This window comes from Sinocyclocheilus grahami, unplaced genomic scaffold (assembly GCF_001515645.1).
Source record: "Sinocyclocheilus grahami isolate Dianchi unplaced genomic scaffold, SAMN03320097.WGS_v1.1 scaffold318.1, whole genome shotgun sequence".
Taxonomy (NCBI): domain Eukaryota; kingdom Metazoa; phylum Chordata; class Actinopteri; order Cypriniformes; family Cyprinidae; genus Sinocyclocheilus; species Sinocyclocheilus grahami.
In genome coordinates, this window is record NW_015505497.1 from 665000 (window position 1) to 685894 (window position 20895).

General features: G+C 36.1%; 2 protein-coding genes across 3 annotated transcripts in view; one reads left to right on the forward strand and one right to left on the reverse strand.

Moving 5' to 3' along the window:
- The window catches only part of ssbp2b (single stranded DNA binding protein 2b), a 73924-nt gene extending 65916 nt beyond the window's left edge, over positions 1-8008 (reverse strand). The window contains exon 1 of the mRNA XM_016294479.1: positions 7870-8008. Coding sequence (XP_016149965.1) covers positions 7870-7925 — 56 coding nt within the window. The 5' untranslated portion in view covers positions 7926-8008. The remainder of the gene's footprint in view (positions 1-7869) is intronic.
- atg10 (ATG10 autophagy related 10 homolog (S. cerevisiae)) overlaps positions 7182-20895 on the forward strand; it is a 35849-nt gene continuing 22135 nt past the window's right edge. Inside the window, exons 1-4 of one of the 2 annotated variants that reach the window (XM_016294480.1) lie at positions 7426-7457; positions 12036-12129; positions 14599-14721; positions 16023-16139. In XM_016294480.1, coding sequence (XP_016149966.1) covers positions 12127-12129; positions 14599-14721; positions 16023-16139 — 243 coding nt within the window. In that variant the 5' untranslated portion in view covers positions 7426-7457; positions 12036-12126. Of the gene's footprint in view, positions 7260-7425; positions 7458-12035; positions 12130-14598; positions 14722-16022; positions 16140-20895 lie in introns of those variants that run through there. The other variant, XM_016294481.1, reaches the window with a different exon arrangement.

Genomic DNA, 20895 nt, shown 5'->3' on the forward strand with positions numbered 1-20895 from the left:
CCTAACTCTACTGATTCCCTATAAATTCACACCAGAAGTTCACACCAGAAATAAGTTTGAATCATTTACTAAAATGTGTCTTACAAGATGTTTTATTAATCTGGTTCATTCACAAACAAGATGGCTCATTCAGTGCCGCTCCGAATCATATTCTTTCAGTAGGTTAAAATAATGAAATGCTCAAAGCATTCAAAGCAAAAATCATCAAACACATCAAGTATGATTCAGTGTATGGAAGTCAACAAGAATGTTTCATTCACTTAAAAGCTATGTTCGAAAACACAGACTCGATCATATACGGACCACTTACATCATACACAAGTTTGCCATCCATTCTTGGGCAACAGATCCAGCCAGGCAACCCGGTTTACAGGTAGTACCCGTCAAGCTTGGTTATGAACACAGATAATAGATTGTGCCCTGGAGATGGAAATAGGGAAATAAACCGCTGTTGCTTGGCAATAGTGTCCCTGTTCGGTAAAATATTAAACAAGTTAATCACATCAGCGCCAAAAGAAGTTGTGAGACTGTGTTGGGAGTTCAGGGACTGTAGCAGCGCTGTGTTTAGGGAGCGTGAGACGTCTGGAAGAATTCGGCTGAGTCACACCTGCCCAGAGGAGGCAAAGCTTATGCCAATTTGCAACTGCCCTCCCTGAAAATTCCTGGTCTGCTATTATCTTCTGCAGCCAGACTCTGCCAGCCTCCCCAAGGGAGCGGGGCAAGGGGCCATCACTGCCTGAAAGCCTGCTGACGTGGATCTCAGTGGGCCTCTCGCCTGGGCAAAGAGGAGCAGAGGAGAAGAGACAGAACGTTCTGAGGACGCCACTGACATACAGGCAAAAACAAACAGTTTCATCAGCATGTCCCCCGAGGCAGGATCCAGGGAAGTGTCTGCCGCAACCACAACCAACAGGATGCTTTTGAAAGCGAGAGCATATGTATCTGCTGCTTCAAAGTGGCATTCTTTAAATTCAAGTGGTGCTTCATTATGAATTGACATCTAGCAACCTGGAGAGATGCTGGAACGGCTAGTCAAACCGCTTGCTTATAAAGTTCCTAACGTATGCACTTTTGCGCGCACTGAATTAAAAACTATAGCAGATCCATTCATAAAGTGAAGCACTAAAAAACCAAGTGAAAGATCATTCACATCAAGACTGATGCAACAAATCGATTTGACAATGAAGCTGATTAAATCTGGCTCAAAAGAAAAGTTTGGCATAATAATGATTTATTTTTTCTTCTTCCAAATTTGACTTGCCCTGCCAACATTTCCAACACAATTTTTCAAATTAATTATATTATAATTTTACATTTATATTTTCTAATTTAAAAAATTTATGATTTTTATTCAATTTAACATTTACTTATTTCATATTTTACATTATTTAATTTACCTAATATTTATTTTAATTACATAAATTAAAAAAAATAATAATATTTATAATGCATGTTTAACATTTTTGTTATTATTCTATTATATAAACATACATTTATAAATACATACACTACAGTTAAAAAGTATGATTTTATATTTTTTAAAGAAATTTAGCAAGAACGCACTTTGCACATTGACAATAAAGATATTTATAATGTTAGAAAAGACTTCTAACAAATGTTTTTCCTTTCAAATTTCTACTCAGAAAATCCTTATTTGTTTAATAATAAATGTTTCTTGATCAGTAAAAATCCTTTTTTTTAATAATAAATGTTTTTTGATCAGTAAATCAGCAAATCAGAATGATTTCTGAAGGATCATGTTACACTGAAGACTAAAGTAATGATGCTGAAAAGTCAGCTTTGCATCACAGAAATAATTTACATTTTAAAACATAATCAACAAAAAACAGTTATTGTAATAATATTTCACAAAATAATTTTGTACTCTATTTTTTATCAAATAAATGCATCCTTTCCTTGGTGAACATAAGACTCTTCTTTTAAAAGTCTTACCAACCCCAAACTTCTGAACGGTAGTGTACATAATTTTTTTTTAACATCAAGATTTTCTTGATTTTACAGGTGTTATTATTACAGTAAACTCCAAGACAGCCATAAATCGATAAAACTTTTGATAAAAAAGGCAAAACATAACTGTGCCTATAGACAACATACTATGTGATGTCCCGTGACCCCTCATGTGTCTCTTTGATGAAGAACTACATGCTCAGGACTTGCCATCTGGCTTATTCTGAAAGTTACAGTTCATAAACATAACAGGAAGTTGATCAGACGGACAACACAGACAAAATGACTTAAAACCATTGATCTTTTCCTATGATGACTGGGCCAGGAAAACCATCAAGTTTGGTTCAAAAACAAAGAGGTGGTTTCCTTAATCATGCCTGTATGAGAAGAGGTCAAAACAATAACTCTTCTTGATGAGATAAAAGGAAACGTCCTAATGATTTTGTTTGTTAAAATAAGACCGGAAGAGCAGAAGTTTTAGGCATCCTGTTTTAAATAGTGCAGAAAGGCGGTCCAAACTTGACCAAATGAGATACGCTTTGAGCTTTAACATTTAGGGAAGTAAGACTGACAATGCCATGACATTTGATGATAAGGAAAAGTCTTGTACTACAGCAGAGAAATGACCTTTCACATAGTACAGCACGAGCAGAGGTCAACCACTGACAACTTTCAAACTCGTGGTCAGATTTTTTACAGAACAATTGAGAGGCTCATGGGGCAAAACATAACTATATCAATTTTCAAGAAACAAAATGACAGCTTGGCAATTAGGGTATGGGTATCTACACATATTTTCTGATTCAATTCAATTCCAATTCACAGGCTCTGAATTTGATATGATCCAACTGCTATTTATTTAACAGACACACTTGAGAGCGTTTTAAAGATTCATTAAAAGGACCAGCTCACAAGAGTCATTTGTTAATGAATCAGACTAAACTGGTGACAGCAGATAGTTTTAGCTTCACAAAATTGAACCAGTTCATAGGAGTCATTTGTTCATGAATCAGACTACATGATAGTTTTGTAGTATATTTTTGATTGATTAAACAACTACTGGCTCATAAGAGTTATTTGTTTGTAAATCAGACTATATTTAGCTATACAGTATTTTTTGTGATTCATTAAAAAGAAGAGTCATTTGTTAATGAATCAGACTAAACTGGTGTCAGCAGATGTTTTAGGGTGTATTCACACCAGGAAAGTCCGCTAGTTCACTTGCTTTGGTCCGGACCAAATACAATGTTGATTTATTTTTGTTTGGTTTGCTTTCACACTGCCCTTTTTGCAAGTGAACCAGAAATTGTAAACAAAACCACACGTATGCTAAGGTCATCTATTCATTGGTTCATCCATTCAACCGTAAAAGGGTTTGTTTGGAACCGGACCGAGAACACCTCTTCAGCTTAGTATGGTTGTTTGGTCCGCACCTGAGTGCGATTGCTGTATTCACACCTGCCCAAAAGATCCGCACCAAGGGTGAAACGAACTTGAGTTTGATTCAATCGAACCAAACAAGACAGGTGTGAACACACCCTAAGCTTCACAAAAAAGAACCAATTCATTTAAGAGTCATTTGTTCATGAATCAGACTAAATAATTGTTCCGCAGTATGTTTTTGATTGATTTAACTACTGGCTCAGAAGAGTTATTTGTTTGTAAATCAGACTAAAGAGGTGATGTAGTATTTTTTTGTGATTCAACTGAACTAAGCCAAACTGGCTCAGAAGAGTCATCTGTTTGTGAATCGAACTGTACTGGTTGCGTTTCAATACTGCATGCTGCGTTCAAATTTTACTTGCCTTGCCAACATTTCCAACATAATTTTACATGTACATTTTCTAATTTTAATTCTATTATATTTAGATGCATTATTTAATGTTTATTTTAAATATTATAACAATTTAGACTTTATGGTAAAACATTTAAGAATTATCTATTACTCTAAATTTATAAATATATATTTTCCCCATCAAATTAGGGGTTTTTTTCAAAGAAAATCTGCAAAAATATTTATTGTGTATTGTGTATATTAAATTATAATTATACACAAAAATCCAGCCATACATCCAGTACTGTGTATAAAGTTAAAAGTTTTAAGTTTGGCGAACCCAAAACCAGCCTAATTTACAGGGGATTATTAAAACTGATTGGACGTTTAAGAAAGTAGAAGTACTTGTGAACATCCCTAGGCACAAAGGACACTCAGTCTGAACCTACGCAAAAAAACACCCCTTTGCACACTTCTGTGACAGCAGGTCAGTTCAATAGCCTGTCTCCATGATGAAAAGATAACATGTCACAGCCTAGTACCTCCACCATGCAATAGACTCCCATAATGAACACTCCCAAACACGCAGAGACAGGGAGGAGAGAAACAAAGTTCTCCAACAGTATCTGAGGTGCTTTCTCTCTCCTCTCGTCACGCATGCTTAACCTTGTGCCGCTGCGTGGACCACACTGTTTGCATATTAATGCGTGGAGATATTAGAGAGGTCTGCTCTCCTGAGAATCAGCAGAGGAGAGAGAGAGAGAGACGCAAAACCAAAGACAGAAACACAAACACTAACATACCCAGCTATATACCCACAGCAGGCAGACAAACTGTGAAACCACAAACTGCGTTCTGAAACACACCTGGATGTTTCCAGAAGCTTACAGATTGAAAGACTGCAAAGACAAATCCTGCACATTTGAGTTAGATGGTATATATCTGGCTGCACAATGAATCAAAATAAAACCTAAATATGGCTTAGGACAATTGTCAAATTGCAAAGGATGTGCTTTAATTGAGCAAACACATGCGCTGCGTGTTTCAGAGTAAAGCGCAGCACTATGTCCTTTTACACACAAGCAGCTCATTATCTGGTGTTTTCGGTGTCTCAGAACACCTCGGTTCGCAGTAAATATGGCTCCACACAAACTTATCTCTCTATGTTTTCCAAATTTGAGCCGTTTATAACATACATTTGGGAATGCAATATGCATGAACCACTTTCATCTTAAATGTAAGAAGTGCTTACAAAACCTCTCTTTGGTGGTCTAAAAAGAGAAACACACTAAAAAGTAACATAAAAAAAAAAAACAATGTTTAGGCCTAAAATCTTAAAATGAATGAGACAGCCATAAATATTAGCATTGTAATTTTAAAGTTGTACTGTAAAGAAAAACTTAAACAGAGACAGTAAATGAATCATCTAATGAAGATGAAATGGAGCTCCATGCCGTTAGGTGCTGTCAAAATAAATGTCCTGCTCCCGACACATTGGCCAAACAGAATAACTCATCGGTTGATGCTGATAATTAAAAAATGGCAGATATTGGCTGACTGATTGGCCAATATGTCGTTTGACCACTAGTACAAATTAAACACTAGTTTTTGCATTTGTGGCCGTAACAAACCTCAATAGCAGTCACAGACCAAAAATATTCGCTAGTCCAATTAATGTGCCAATATGTGGCCATTTTGAGATTATCAGTTATAAAATATGCAAACAACTTTGTCAACAGGTAATCAGTTTTCAATTCTGTTTTGCAGATTTTCTGAGTAAAATCAAAAAATTTGATTTGATCTATTTTCATCTAATTTCATGGAATTGAAGAGTAAGATTGTGAGTAAATCTGCATATATTAGACAATAGAAAATGTACTGTCTGTGCAATTAGACTGGATTCAGGTAGTTAGCTATAAGCATTTGTTTAACTAACTTGAACTTGCCCAGCAGTATTATCTTCCAACTGTTGATTTGCCATCATAGTACCTGACATGGAACAGAAAACCGATCATAGAGGACGACAATTGGCGCTAATGCTCACTATAGTGCCTACTGCATTAATGAAAATGCAACATCCATGTGGTATATTTCAGGACTAAATGTGTTCATTGGCAAGATTATGTATGTATGTTTATGGTAATTGCCAAACTAAAAACGAAGCCTAACTTCCATCAACAATGGAACAGATTAATTCTGTGCTTTGCACACTTTTCAAGCCGTTGGGACATCAGCGTTGAGTTTTTCATTTTTTTCCCTTTCTCATATCACACAAACCATCCTCCTTGACAGTTAACCACTTGTCCACTTTTCTTTCAAGAAAAGAGATAAAAGGTACTGTGATCTTCTCAAAGCAGTCACCTCTTTAAACCTGCCGGTGCTACAACACCATAGTCTAGCGGTTGTCCAATTCAAACAGCTTTAGTGTTAAAACAGAACTGACTGATTCTGCACTTCCTATCAAATAAAACATTATGTCAAAAGCTTCTTTTGTCACTTAAGGACATCACACTTTTATCCTTTTGATGCTGAGATTTGCTTTCCAAAAAGACATTCTATCAGATGATTTAACCAGCTTGTGAGATCTCTGAAAACAATTAACTAAATACAGTCTGTCTACTAAATATCGGTTTAATCCTTGGGATACAGGTAAAGCTTTTCATTCACACTGAATATGCAATTAAAAATCACATACAGTATGAGTCAAACTTCCATAGGGATTTCATCTTTCCATTCCCAAACTTTTAACCAATGCAAAAAAAAAAAAAAATTACTTCAAGACAAGACCTCACTGCAGGAAGACAAAACTGTGTGCGTTCAGACTGACAACAAAGGCAGATATGAGAATAATAATGCCGTTTTTAACCACAGGAAATCAATGGGTGAGGTGACACTTTCTGATTGACTGACACTTGTCAAATAAGCTCCCCATGTCCATAACATCATCTTCTTAGCAATGATGATACTCCAAAATCCCCACAATTGACACGCTAAATACACCAATACAAAACGTCCTTTTGGAGGCTCCTAACAAACATTCCTCTCAGAAAGGTTAAAGGTGTGCTAGACATCATTCTAGGACACTCTAAAACCTCCACATTAATGGCCAAACACACTCAAGTAAGAAATACTTCCAACATATCACTAAATCCACAATCAATTCATTACAAAGTTCTCTTGGAAGCTCCTAAATAAAGATGTCCCCTCAAAAAAAAAACGTTGTAAGTGTACTGGATATCATTTCAACTCTATTTTTCCCTATTTAGTGCGTTCTTCCACGAAGAAGACATTACCAAACAAACTAAACATACATAAAATAATGTAGAATGATATAAAATAGAGGAAAATGCATCTCCTCAGGTCGACGGACTTCTCGTCGTGCCATCCCCATCTTGACCGAGATTCGCGCGCAGCCAAACAAGAAGTCTCAGCTCGCGGCGCGCGCGAGAGAGTAGGATTGACGCGCGGAAGCGTGTATGATTGACGTTCCCCGCGCGAACATTTCCATCGCGCGCAGGTCAGTCACACTCGGAACTTTTCCTGCTGAAACCTCAATCATACTCTTTCGCGCGCTGTACTTCAGTCGCTCGCGCGAGCTGGAACTTTTCACGCCAATCATACTCTCCCGCGAGCGCACGGAACACAGCAACAGCGTTCGTTCTTTTAACAACGGCTCACCTGGCTGGCAGAAAGTGTCTTTTAAACGTGTAAACGGGTACGTACCGTATTTCCCATACACTTTTCTTTTAAAGACAAACACACTTGTGTACTCACCTTATTCCAATACAAAATTGAGATGTAGAAATCCTTGAAATTAGCTATACGGCAACTTCGCGTGCATAAATAAATAATTACTGATGCAGAAATGTACTCTTTTTATCGACAGTTCGCCTATACAGTTTAGTCTTCTTATCTCTTAACTTATGCGGAGTAATGTCGCGTTAATTAGACGCCAGAAATTCTACCAGCGCGTAACTGACAACTGACAACAACTTTCTTACATGAACTACAAGCGCTGTCAGAGACAACACAGCATCCGAGGAACAGAGCGTTTCCGCCGCTTGTTAAAAGTCTGGCCGCGCGCTGTCTTCATTATAGAGATTTCCCCGCTCTTAAATAAAACTTACTTTTCCCTCGCTTGGATGTCGGACGGTACGTTGTTACTCTTGCCTTTGGCGTACATGCTTGCAGAGAGCTCCGATTGTCACGCACCTGTCAACCCATCACAGCCTCCCCGGACACAACCCCGTCACCATGGTGACTACAGGAGCGATGGCTCTCATTGGACCGAGCGCCGAGAAGGAACGCCCATTTTGTTGGGTAACTCGCGTGAGTGACAGTTACTCGGCCCCGCCCCAACAGAAACACAACCCCTTTCTTATCTCCAGCGCTCTGTCTGTGGAACGCACACACACACACACACACACACACACACACACACACGCACACACAGTCATACCCGGCACTGAGGGGAAGTTGAAACCGTACTGAGAGGGATTTTAAACAACTGGCTGTTCCTCTCACAAGCAATCACACCCTCTACTGTCACTGGCCAAATTTAAAGTGAAATTGCAAATGTGGAGCGGATTCTTCAGTTTCTGCTTGTACTGGTGATTGAAGTAAGGTTTTTTTGGGGTCGTGCAGAATTACATATCTCTGCATGAAGTACAGAGATAACTAACGGTTTTGCATCGAATTTGTTTTACCTTCTAAAAAGTTGATAAATGGCACTACAGACAGAAAAACACCCCTAAATGGATAAATGACCGTGTGGTACAATCCAAAAGCAAATCTTTACTTATTTTTATATTATGTTATTTTCTGAAAAACGTGCGTTTAATGCAAATAATAATTGATTACTTTTATATTTCCAGACAAATGGATTTTACACAATGTTAAACTAAAGTAGAGCCTTAACTACTTTAACCAAATCAACCAAATTCCGGCTAAATACTTTAAAACAATATAAGTGTTTGGTTGACATTTCAAATAAAGGATTTAAATGACACAACATTTTGAATCAAATTGTATATTCTGATGTTTAGGAACTGGATTATTGGCTTAATGTCCTTATTGCAATCTGGCTGCGTTTAAACAAAGCTGACATAATCGGACCATGCATATCAGAATATTTTTGTGCATGTAAACACAGTAAATGTGACAGTAAACACTGAATCAAAATGGACTATTTACTTACCTATTTACTTCCTAATGCACTGTCTTCATCATATTATGGATGATGCGTAGATTGCATGATATTGCAAAGATAATCAAACTGATCAAAATATAGCACACTACTTCTAAAATGGCAGTGTCAGGTAGGCCACACATGGGCTGTGTTTGAAATGCCGTACTATCATACTACTCTTACTATTTCTGCAGTATCCAGTATGTATGCTGTGCATAGTATGCAAATTTTCTGTATGCATGTAATACCCAGATGACCTACTATATTCGCCAGAATCTGTTAAATATAACTCAAGTACACTGAAATCAGTACAGAAGCTGTTCAGAATGGCATGCTACCATACTATATTGCAGTATGCTGTGTGTATACTGTGAATAGTATGTGAATTTTCTGTATGCACGGAAAAGCCCAGAATACCTGCTACATTGGCTGAAATTTGATGTATGCATCTGAAGACGCTGCATGGGATACTGTTTCCCAGAACGCAACACGCTCCATGTGACGCTTCATCTTCAAACGCGTGAGTGAACTGGAGGTGGGGAATAGTAATTATAAATGTAACACTTGTATTTGTAGGTATATACATATACATGTATACTACAAACTATCGCTGTGTATCTAAAAACAGTATCGTTAGTAGGACATAAATTGTACTTTAATCTCTACAGCACGTTTCCGATCATCAAATGACGTCACCTTTATCTTTATAGCGCTTTATACAGTACAGATTCTTTCAAAGATATTAAATAATAATAATATTGCAGCAATATAATATATAAATAAAATGTATAAATAAAAATATTTCAATTATGCAAACAGAATTCTATTCCACTGTCAAGCAGCTCTAAAAAGAAATGGAGTGTATTACTATATAAGGACAAATAGACCAATTTGTTGGCAGAGGCTATTTACATTAACTCCGCCCACCAATGCCTGGCTGTGATTAAAGGGGTCATATGATGCGATTTCAAGTTTTCCTTTCTCTTTGGAGTGTTACAAGCTGATTGTGCATAGATAAGATCCCTGAAGTTGCAAAGACTAAAGTCTCAAAACCAAAGAGATATTCTTTATCAAAGTTAAGACTCTGCCACCATATTCTGTTACACCAAATACACAAAATAATGATCTTTAAAAAAGTATCATATTACCCCTTTAACAGCACTGCAAAAGACTGCAAAAGCTTTTCCGAAGTATCAGTGGCGCAGCGAGTAAAACGTGAGCTGTTTGCTTTTGCTCAAAAATTACTAAAATTACAAAAATTACTACTGCGTAGTCGACCCGAGTTTGATCCTGGCTTTTGTCAAACTCATGCTTCTCCTTTTCCCATCACATACCAGATCAGAAAGAAGTTTATTTTCAAAAAAAAATTAAGTCAATATTTGAAAAGTGGAAATAAAACGCCTCAATAATACAGTGTTGTGTATGCTTTAGGTAGGTTTTTGTCCCAATAAAGTGGCATTCATCTAATACAATTTATATATAGATCATTTAAGTCGTCGTGGCCTAATGGTTAGAGAGTCGGACTCGTAACCCAAAGGTTGCGGGTTCGAGTCTCGTACCGGCAGGGATTGTAGGTGGGGGGAGTGAATGTACAGCGCTCTCTCTCACCTTCAATACCACGACTGAGGTGCCCTTGAGCAAGGCACCGAACCCCCAACTGCTCCCCGGGCGCCGCAGCATAAATGGCTGCCCACTGCTCCGGGTGTGTGTTCACGGTGTGTGTTCACTGCTGTGTGTGTGCACTTTGGATGGGTAAATGCAGAGCACTAATTCTGAGTATAGGTCACGTCACTTTCACTTTCATATCCGCCACCTAACTACTATTTACACGCCTGTTGCTAAAGAAAATGCTGCTATTTTAGTGTAAACAGAATTGATCATTATTTGCATTTAGTGTAACTAGAATATATCGCTTTTTAATATATCACCACTTAGTGTAACTACCAAAAATATCAATAAAGACAGCTCAGTGTTGATTTAGTTCTGTCCAATATGTCCAATACAGTTAATCAATTATGAAATGAGTTCAATTGGGCAATATAGCATCGTTTACTAGTATGAAGCCTTATTAACAAGCCTTTGTAAAAAGAACAGTTAGCTCATTTGTTTCTAAGGTAACAACCTTGACAGCTGTGCTGAATTAATGTTCAGTGTTTGTCAAGTGACAGCACTTAAGCATACTACTCTGAAACATTTATTGCTTGTTGTATACTGTTTCACACACTATTCTTTAAAAAAAATAGTAGGCAGTCTGTACTGTGTACTGGGCAGTAAGCAAGTATGCCATTTCGAACACAGCCATCCTAATAGTTAATGTTAACCAATAGCTAAATAGCTACTCAGCTATTGGCTGATTTCAGAATAACATACTATCATACTAACATATGGCAGAAACAGTAGTATGCTAGTATGCAGGTCAACCATTGTTTAAGCAAACTACATTGGGTCCTGGTAACACTTTCACCACCCAATCAGTTCCCTTCATGCATTTTTCCCCATGTTTCACTCTGAAATACATTAAAATAATGGAAGTAAAATGGGTTTAAACGCTGAACTGTTTTCAGTTATTTTCACTATTTTATATATTGTGGTCATGTTACTATTTTCTTGACTAGTTGGTTGGTTAGATCATTCCCTACTATGCAAGTTTTAAATAAATGTTTTAATGTATCAAATTCGATAAAATTATATCCTACATATCTTTCAGATGACAAAAAAATGAGGTAGCCCCCTCTTAAATCCTAGAGCATACTTTTTGTTGTTAATATACTGTTAGCTACTAATATTCAACTGGTTATATTTTAAGCTAATAAGGACTCTGGAAGATGTTTAATGGTCTTGTTTAATTCTCTGCCATCTTACTACTAAAAAGTCTTTATAAATACACTATGGATTGAAATGTAGATTCACTGCATGATTAGATGAGGCAATAAATGAGCATTTAAAAATGCAATGGCTACTAAAAATGCGTCACATCTTTAGTTTGGTAGAAAGTGCCTCGTTGTGGACGCTCATCTTTTCTCTTTTCGGTTGTGTATATTATTTTGGCGAATGTTTTAACTGCTCTCTGTCCTCTAATGTCTGCGCTGTGCTTTTTTTCCAAAGTGGGCGGCTTGAAACCGCCTGTGCTGAATAACATTGGCTGTTCCGTTCTCCCCCTCCGCGCTCAGGATCCCGGAAGTAGCCGAGTGAGATCATGGTAAGACAGAGAGATAGAGCAGTTTGCGCTGGCGTGGATGTTCTTTATGACAGCTCCGAGTCATGCAGCAGCAATGTAACATGTCAGACAGTCGGCGTTTTAGAAATTACAATAAAGTCAAAAAACGCGCAATGCAGTTACCGCAGCAACGTTGCTGTAGACTTTATAAATATGTGCTCTCGAGTGCTGCACGGTTGAAGCGCCACGTGAGCTGAGGCTCAAACTTTATGTTGAGACGCCATATCACGCGTTTATGTAACGTCAATATCAGTAAAGGGTGTTCCCTGAAAACATGTTAAACAGACTCCTGATCTTTCAGGCTATAATGTCTCAGGAGGCTGCCGTCATAGCTGAGAGGTCAATACAATGAAATAATGATATTTGGAAGTTTAATGTGATTTGTGTCATTTTTAGATGTTAAAACACTTCCTTTACAAATGTAATAAACAGAGACATCTGCATTATGCTTATTAAAAAGCATGTTTATAAGTAGATCATTCAAATAGTGGAAATACTATAATTAGTGGCTTCAAGTAGGCTTTTCATTGTTTTGTTTGAGTATCCTGACCAGTCCAACATTGACTCAGCCAATGGTGTTGAGTTTGGGGCGGGACTATCTGTTTTTTGACCAATGGCAGCTGGTGCGTCTATGTGAAAACCTGTCTGAATACAGTGATTTTTCTGAGGGGGGCGTTTACGCTACACCATTCACACTGTTCATTTACAAGACAAACGCCATTTTGGCGGTCTGAAAACGCAAACTTTAGAAAACAAAGTGGTTTCAAAGTGGAGCTTTTTGATAACAACATTGTTAATCTCTATATAAACTGCAAAAACGCACATTTGTGATAACGGTGACATTATGCGCATACATGTTTGCGTAGTGTTACTTTCCAAAATGACTGCCAACTACTGGCCTGACATGCACTGTTTTAACAACATGTTTGTCTGTACACGAAAAACAAAGAAAAAAACTCATTTTTAGCACATCGTGTACCCTAAGAGAGTTTAATGAAATGCCTTCTTTAAAGGGCTAGTTCATCCAAAAATGACAATTCTGCCATCATTTACTCATCCTGTGCAAGTTTCTTTCTTCTATTCAGCCCAAAAAAAGATATTTTGAAGAATGTTGGTAACCAAACCGTTGATGATAGCCGTTAACATCCATAGAAAGTTTTGGGTGAACTATCTCTTTAAATATGAAGGTGTGTAATATAAATACATTCCTGCACATGCTATATTCACCATGTTGAACTATAACAAACTAACAACAACCATAAAAATAATATTTATTCTTTTATTCTCTATTGTCTCTTGAAAATAAAATTGGATGCACAATAATGGTTCTTCACAGTTCGTAATATTTACTAAAACCTTAAATTATAGTCAGCATGATTTTTCTTAATCTATGTTCTAAAATGCATGTTACAGATTACATTGTAGACAATTCAACCATATGTTTCAATTAAAAAATATATATATAGATATTTTTTTACTATTATTTCGACCTCATAATGTTTAATCGAAATGCCATAAATGGACCCTTCAGTGAAAATGACCGGCTTCTTTCTGGTCATTTTGCAGGACTTCTCCAATCATATAGTCCATAATATTAATTCTGTTTATTCATCGTAATAATTGGAATACACAATCTTTCTGACAAGTGAAAAAGTTCTGAAAAAAAATCTTGAGTTCATAATTGTGAGTTTATCGAGAATGGCTTCAAATGTGGCCTATCCCATCTGAATTACGATTCATAGTACGTACTAACCATCATTTAAAGAATTGTCCTTCCCCAACATGTCAGAATTGGACTACAGCTAGACACACAGACACTGCTAATCCGTTCAAGTGGAGCACATTTTGTCTATTGCGTCATACGCTGTAATTAATCAAGCCATGTTGCATCCATTTACTTTGGAGTTGTAGATGCTCACTAAACCGGCTGATCAGTGAAGATGTGAATAAATGGGTTTGTTTGATGTTTCTCATTTCTGCTTGTTCATGCAAAGCAGGTGAAAGAGGCACGAGCAGGAAAGGGCCACTTAGCGAATCAACCGTTTCCTCTTGAGTAATTGAAGCCAGAGCCGCTGCTGCGATCCAGCGACCTAAAGTTGTGATGGAATTTGTGTTTCGACGATTCCAAATCTGCATGTGGATTTATTAAGAGAATTTAAAGTCAACAATAGAATTTTCAAAGTTTGCTTTCTTAACACAGATTCCTGGTGCAACTGTGTTCGATTAATGTCCATGTTATTCCAATAACCATGCCTTCCTGGTCCAATCAACTCCTGATGGAAAAAATTGCATGTTGTCTTATCCCATATTCTTACCTGGAAATCACATTACAGAAGCAAAATGGTTGAGAATGGTGTTTCAAGTTGACTTTGTTGAGTGTTTGTTTTGGAGCATGAAGTTGAAGTGATCTTCAGTTATTAGCTATTGAAATGTGCTTAATCTTACCCTCAGATGGCAGGTGAGAGAAACCCTGCGTCGTGTTACCTGGATGAAAGGACCTTCCGGCTTTGCTGTCAGCTCTTTCTCCAACACTCTGAGACCATCCAGGATGGCTGGAGCTGGGAGCAGATCAAGGTGAAGTGAATTTTTGAGTAACTCCACAAAGTCTGGGCCTACTTGTTCTCCTTAGAGGATCAGAATGAAAGAAAAAAGTGGGAATCTCACAAAACATGTCAAGAAATTTTTTTTATTTTGAAGATGAAGAAAATTAAGCCTATTTTTAACTTATTTGGTGTTTTGACATTAATGACGATGATATTCTCTCCCAATGTTCTCACTACTTTTTAGGTTCTCACTGCCGTAATGTTTAAAATAACTGTAATACAACTGTAATATTGTAATACAACTTACATTTACCAGATGCTTGTGTCCAAAGTTAACTCTGAGGAACATAAAAAAGGCTTTGTTTAAATTAGTAGTTCATCCAAAAATGACAAAACAAAATGCTGAAAATTTACTCACCCTCAGGTCATCCAAGATGTAGAGGAGTTTGTATCTTCATCAGAACAGATTTGGAGAAATGTAGCAGTACATCACTTGCTCACAAATGGATCCTCTGCAGTGAATGGGTGCCGTCAGAATGAGAGTCCAATCAGCTGATAAAAACATCACAATAATCCACAAGACATCCACACCACTCCAGTCCATCAATTGATGTCTTGTGAAGTTAAAAGCTGAGTGCTTATAAGAAACATATCTATCATGAAGGTGTTTTAACTTTAAACTGTCACTTCTGGCCAAAATGTGAGCCCATAATAATAATCCATAATAACACTTCCTCCAGTGAAAAAGTCCATCCTCTTTTGTCATCAAAATCTACTGACATATTTGTTTAGAACTATTCTGAACTGATTTCTCCTATAATCAGTGCTTGAGCTATGTATATTTCTCTCCTGATTCAGATGAGATTACTTTTTTTACTGGAGAAAGCAATATTATGGATAGAAGGCTCATATTTTTCATATTTTGGAAGCAATGGTTTGAAGTTAAAAACATGTTAGTGGTGGATTTGTTTCTTACAAACATGCAGCTTTCCATTTCACAAGACATTAATTGATGGGCTGGAGTGATGTGGATTACTTGTGGATTATTGTGATGTTTTTATCAGCTGTTTGGCTCCACCCAATCACTGCAGAGGATCCATTGGTGAGCAAGTGTGATGTAATAATATATTTCCCCAAATTGAAACAAACTTGTCTACATATTGGATGACCTGAGGGTGAATACATTTTCTGCAAATTTGCATTTTTGTGTGAACTATTTCTATAACCAAAATATAATGTAGGCCTATATAATTTTTAAAAATTGCTTTTTTTATTGTTTTATTGGTAAAATGTGAATGACATATTCTTGACAGGTTTTGTACGTTGTTCTAGTGCACTGATGAAGGCTTCATGAAGAAGACTGTTCTCATCCCTGTAAAGCCAAGCGTTTTGCACAAACAACATGAGTGTTCCATGCAGGATGAAAACATGGTGACAGATGATATCCAGGTAAGACGAGTATCACTTTTACTATTTACTCATACTTATGGTTAGTGATTTGAGCACTAAGTATAAACCTTTGACGATCAAGTCATCCCACAGCACTTCATTTTACCCATTTTGGTCATAAAAGCATATTGTCTCTGAACCAGGTAGAATGAGCCAGTCCATTTATAAACCCTGACTAAATGGGCCACCAAAAATGAAGATTGACCTAAGTGTTTCCCCACATACTGGATCAATTACCTGAAGGAAACACTTTAACTAAATCCCGCACTTTATAACCGTGCTGGGTTTAGTTTTGGAAAAACTTGCTAATGTTGGCATACGATTTTATGTTACTATTAAGATGTTTATGCTCTTTTGTCCATCAGGGTGTTGCACACTCAATCGTTTAGCTTTGTCTGCACACTATATGCATTCTCCATTTGGGGAAAAAATGGTGGTGTGACACATATTTAAACTTTAAAGAGTATGTACGCTTGGTTTAAAAAAAAAAAACAATCTTTGAAGGTAGTATCAGCAAAGTATTTTGATTCGTATACCGGTTTAAATGATCTCCTCCAAAATGGGGGTTGTGCCTTGTGGCTGATTTTTCTTTACCTCCACTCTCATCCCATTTCATTAGTAAGCCCTTCCGGCTGATTGCAAATGACTCGACTTCTTGCATATTTACATTCAGCTCACACAGACTAGGGAAGACTCGACACCTTCTTCTTTCATGAAGGAGATTATGCCATATTTCAGTGCTATTGGAGAAAGCAATTTTTGTTTTTATTAAGTAACTGATTATAATGCAATCCATCTGGTATTCTGTGGTTAAGGCTAGTCCATTACAATATTTATCTATGTACTGTATTTGCTCTAGTTTATATATATATATATATATATATATATATATATATATATATATTAGGGAGGCCCCGATGAGAAATTTTTGCGACATACCACTAACAGAAAAAATGAGCCGATATGGGCCGATACCGATATGGTGGCCGATATATCGTGCATCCCTAGTATACATACGTATCTCATCTGCAAAACTAGCCAACTCTCTTGATCTTGGTCTATACAAGATTATATTATATTATATTATATTATATTATATTATATTATATTATATTCATCTTGGAAGTGTCTGTTGTATATTTTCTGTGCAACAAAACAATTTTACTGTAAAATGTCCCAGTTTATTATAATAATGAGAATTTAGACAGGAAAATGTGCATAAATCTCAAGCAAAAAAAAAAAAATTGTAATTGTTGTAATGCAAAAAAAAAAAATATATATATATATAATTTATGAATTATGTATTCATCATGGTAGTATCAGTTGTATATTTTAAATAAAAATAAAAAATTACTTGACAGTGAAATGTCCCGATTCATTATGGTAATGGGAATTTAGAAGGGAAAATGTGCATAAATCTCAAGCAAAAAATATTGTTGTAACGCAAAAATAAATCGTGTACAGTAGTATAATATATAAATTGTAATGTTAATTCATCAAGGCAGTATTTGTTGTATATTTCAAGTAGAAAGAAACAGCTTAAAATGTGCCTAAATCTCAAGCAAAAAATCCTAATGGAAAAAAATAGGCTTTGTGTTTATGTAACTCGTTATGCAAATGCCTTATTGTTTCATCGTTTTGCTTTTGAGTTGAAATGTGAGCATATTTTTGTGCAATTTATCAATTGCAGGTGAATTACTAATAGACCAAAAGGCCAGTATTGTCTGCAGTGATGCCAACTCAACATCAGCATCTCCTTTGTTCACTCTTGCGTGCAGTCGTGCCACAGCGCACGTCACCTGACATGCCCTGCATAAAAGAACATTTAGAAAACTTGACCTTGGTAAAGACTGTTCGCCAGCAAGCAGTAGCTTGCAGGCTACAAGAAAGCCTCTTTTTTCCCCCCATTGTTGAGGAAAGGAAGAAAAAAAATCCAAAAAGATCTGTGGAAGATTAGAGAAGCCAGGACTGCTTTTTTCTTTTTTGTGGTATCCTGTTTTGAGTGGTGGAATTCTTTTAGGGAGTGAATAAATGCCTCACTCAACAAAAATCTATCAGGGTTAACCCTTTCAGTGCCACACACCTGACTCCTGTGGAGCTGTGCTCAATGTTACTCTTTGTCTATGAGCAGCTGTACATGAAGGGGTCGTTACTTCAGTAAACAAGAATGGCAGTCCTTATAGTGTCTTCTTTATGTTTGTAGGCAGTAGAATGTTCTTCTCAACTGCTTAATTATTAATATATTATTTATGTATTCAATTATTGAATTATGTATTTAACGATTTAGGTATTTCAACATTTATGTGATGATTTAATTTTGAGTAATTTGGCCCTCCATACTTTACAGTTTTAGTAGTGATTTAAAATGGTTTCAGCCAATAATTAAGCATAGAATTTTTTGGGGGTTCAAATATTTATTTTCATTGCAAGTCACGACTACATGGTTAGATGCATTTTATTATTTGCAGTCAGCATTGTTTTCCCTTTTAGGACAGGCTCTTTTTTTGGGTCTCACTCAACCACTAGAGTGCTGCTATATAACCACATTTAAGGAAGCGATCTTTATTTGTTCCCCAAGAGATGCATGCAGAAGCAAAATATATTTTAATCCTTTAAGTGCGAAGAGTGTAAGCGGAATTACTAGGATAATTAAACCCATAATTAGGGCTTATTTAGGTTAATGAAAGAGCCCATCCCTCATCATCCTCTAAAATTACCCAGCCATGCGCTGGTATTCAGGTAAGCGAAGGGAACGTCTTCTATTCTGCTATTGCGCGTCCAGTATTGATCTTCCTTTTGACAGTGAAAAACGGTGCGCGTATAAAGTGTATACCTGAGCTCATGGCTCTGTTAGATCTCTTTAGACGATGCTATTTAAAGCGTCTGCTGCAACGTGCCACGCAGCCCTTTCCTTTGCTCTCGTGTTTGTGGAGTTGAACAGGTGCCGTCGTTTAGCGATTGCACCGTTACGTCTGTACACCTGCTTGAACGTAAACACGGCAGCGTTTGAATGACAACAAACAGCGGCGGATGCCAGAAGTTGTTGCTAGAAACACATTTCAAGGTTAATAAACGCCCCTTTTTGAACTTGACCTTTTGAAATTTTTAAGCGGTGCACGAACAGCAGCTGAACCTTTGTCCTTTATTTGAATTCCAAATGCAGTCGAAAAGTGAGTTATGCAAAGGTTGAATGAGAGCTGTGAATATTCGTTTTGCTAAATGAGTTCCTGCCACGGCGGACCCCAAATTGAATGCGTCTTCTGCTTTACTCATCATCCCCCACATTATTTTACAGCCTCTAGGTGAGATATTTTACCTTTCAATGCCGGTACTGTTTGGAAAAAGCATGACGTCATTGTTTATTTGACCTGCCTTCCCTCTTTCCAAACCCTTTCATTCCTGACAGACGTCGGATGTGAAACAGTAGTAGTGTGTCTCTCAAGACTGCGCTTGTATGGGAGGCAGGAGATATTATCGGTGAAGGCATGGATGCGTGAACAATCCTTGAGCCTGCATTGAAGCTGCCAGGGATCCAGCCACCGCCGCTGCTGATCCAACTTTTCGCTCAGACACTATCACTAATTAAACCTGCGCGTATCAGTGTGAACCGCAAAGGCCATAGTGATGTCATAGCGTCTCAAAGCGTCCTCCTTGTGACAGAAATCATGTCACAGGTGCCATTTAGGAGTGCTAATTTAGGACTTTTTTTTAAATCATGAAGTAGTTTTATTATAAAGTAGTTCTATTACAATCAAGCTATTGTTTTGAGAAGTAGGAGCCTACAAACTAATAACAAAAGCTAACTACACTGAAGGGGGCAATATTGTTTAAATGTATATTATATAAAATGAAAAAGTATTATAATTCTAGTAATTATTACTTTTTTTAATTTTTTTATATATATATATTTAAAATATGTTGTGCTCTGATGTTGCTTCAGTGTAGTATTTATCTGACCTTGAATATTTTAATAATATTTATTTGTTATTGGTATAGTTATTTATATTTAAGTGTGTGTGTGTGTGTGTGTGTGTGTAAAACAATATAATAATAATATAATAAGTATTGATAATATTATATTATAATTTTTAATAATTTTAATAATTTTTTTAACATTTCTTTTTATTTTTTTAATAAAATATTGCCCTCTTTATAGCATCAATTATATAATAATAATAATAACAATAACAATATCGGTAACAATAATATATTATTATTATTATTGGTAACAATAAAATACATTATTGGTAGTAATAATAATAATAATAATAATTATATTATACTATATTATATTATAGTATATTGGTAATAATAACAATAACATTAATAATAATAATAATAATTATTATTATTTAATAATATACTAAAATGTATCATATTTATTTCACCCCATATAGCTTCAATGTAATTTACTGTTATTAATTCATTTGAATATAGATAGATAGACATACAGATAGATAGATAGATAGATAGATAGATAGATAGATAGATAGATAAATATAACATAATATTTTTAAAGCTCAAATTCATTAAAAGTAGATAAATAGATAAATATTATTGGTAACAATAAAATACATTATTGGTAGTAATAATAATAATAATAATAATTATATTATACTATATTATATTATAGTATATTGGTAATAATAACAATAACATTAATAATAATAATAATAATTATTATTATTTAATAATATACTAAAATGTATCATATTTATTTCACCCCATATAGCTTCAATGTAATTTACTGTTATTA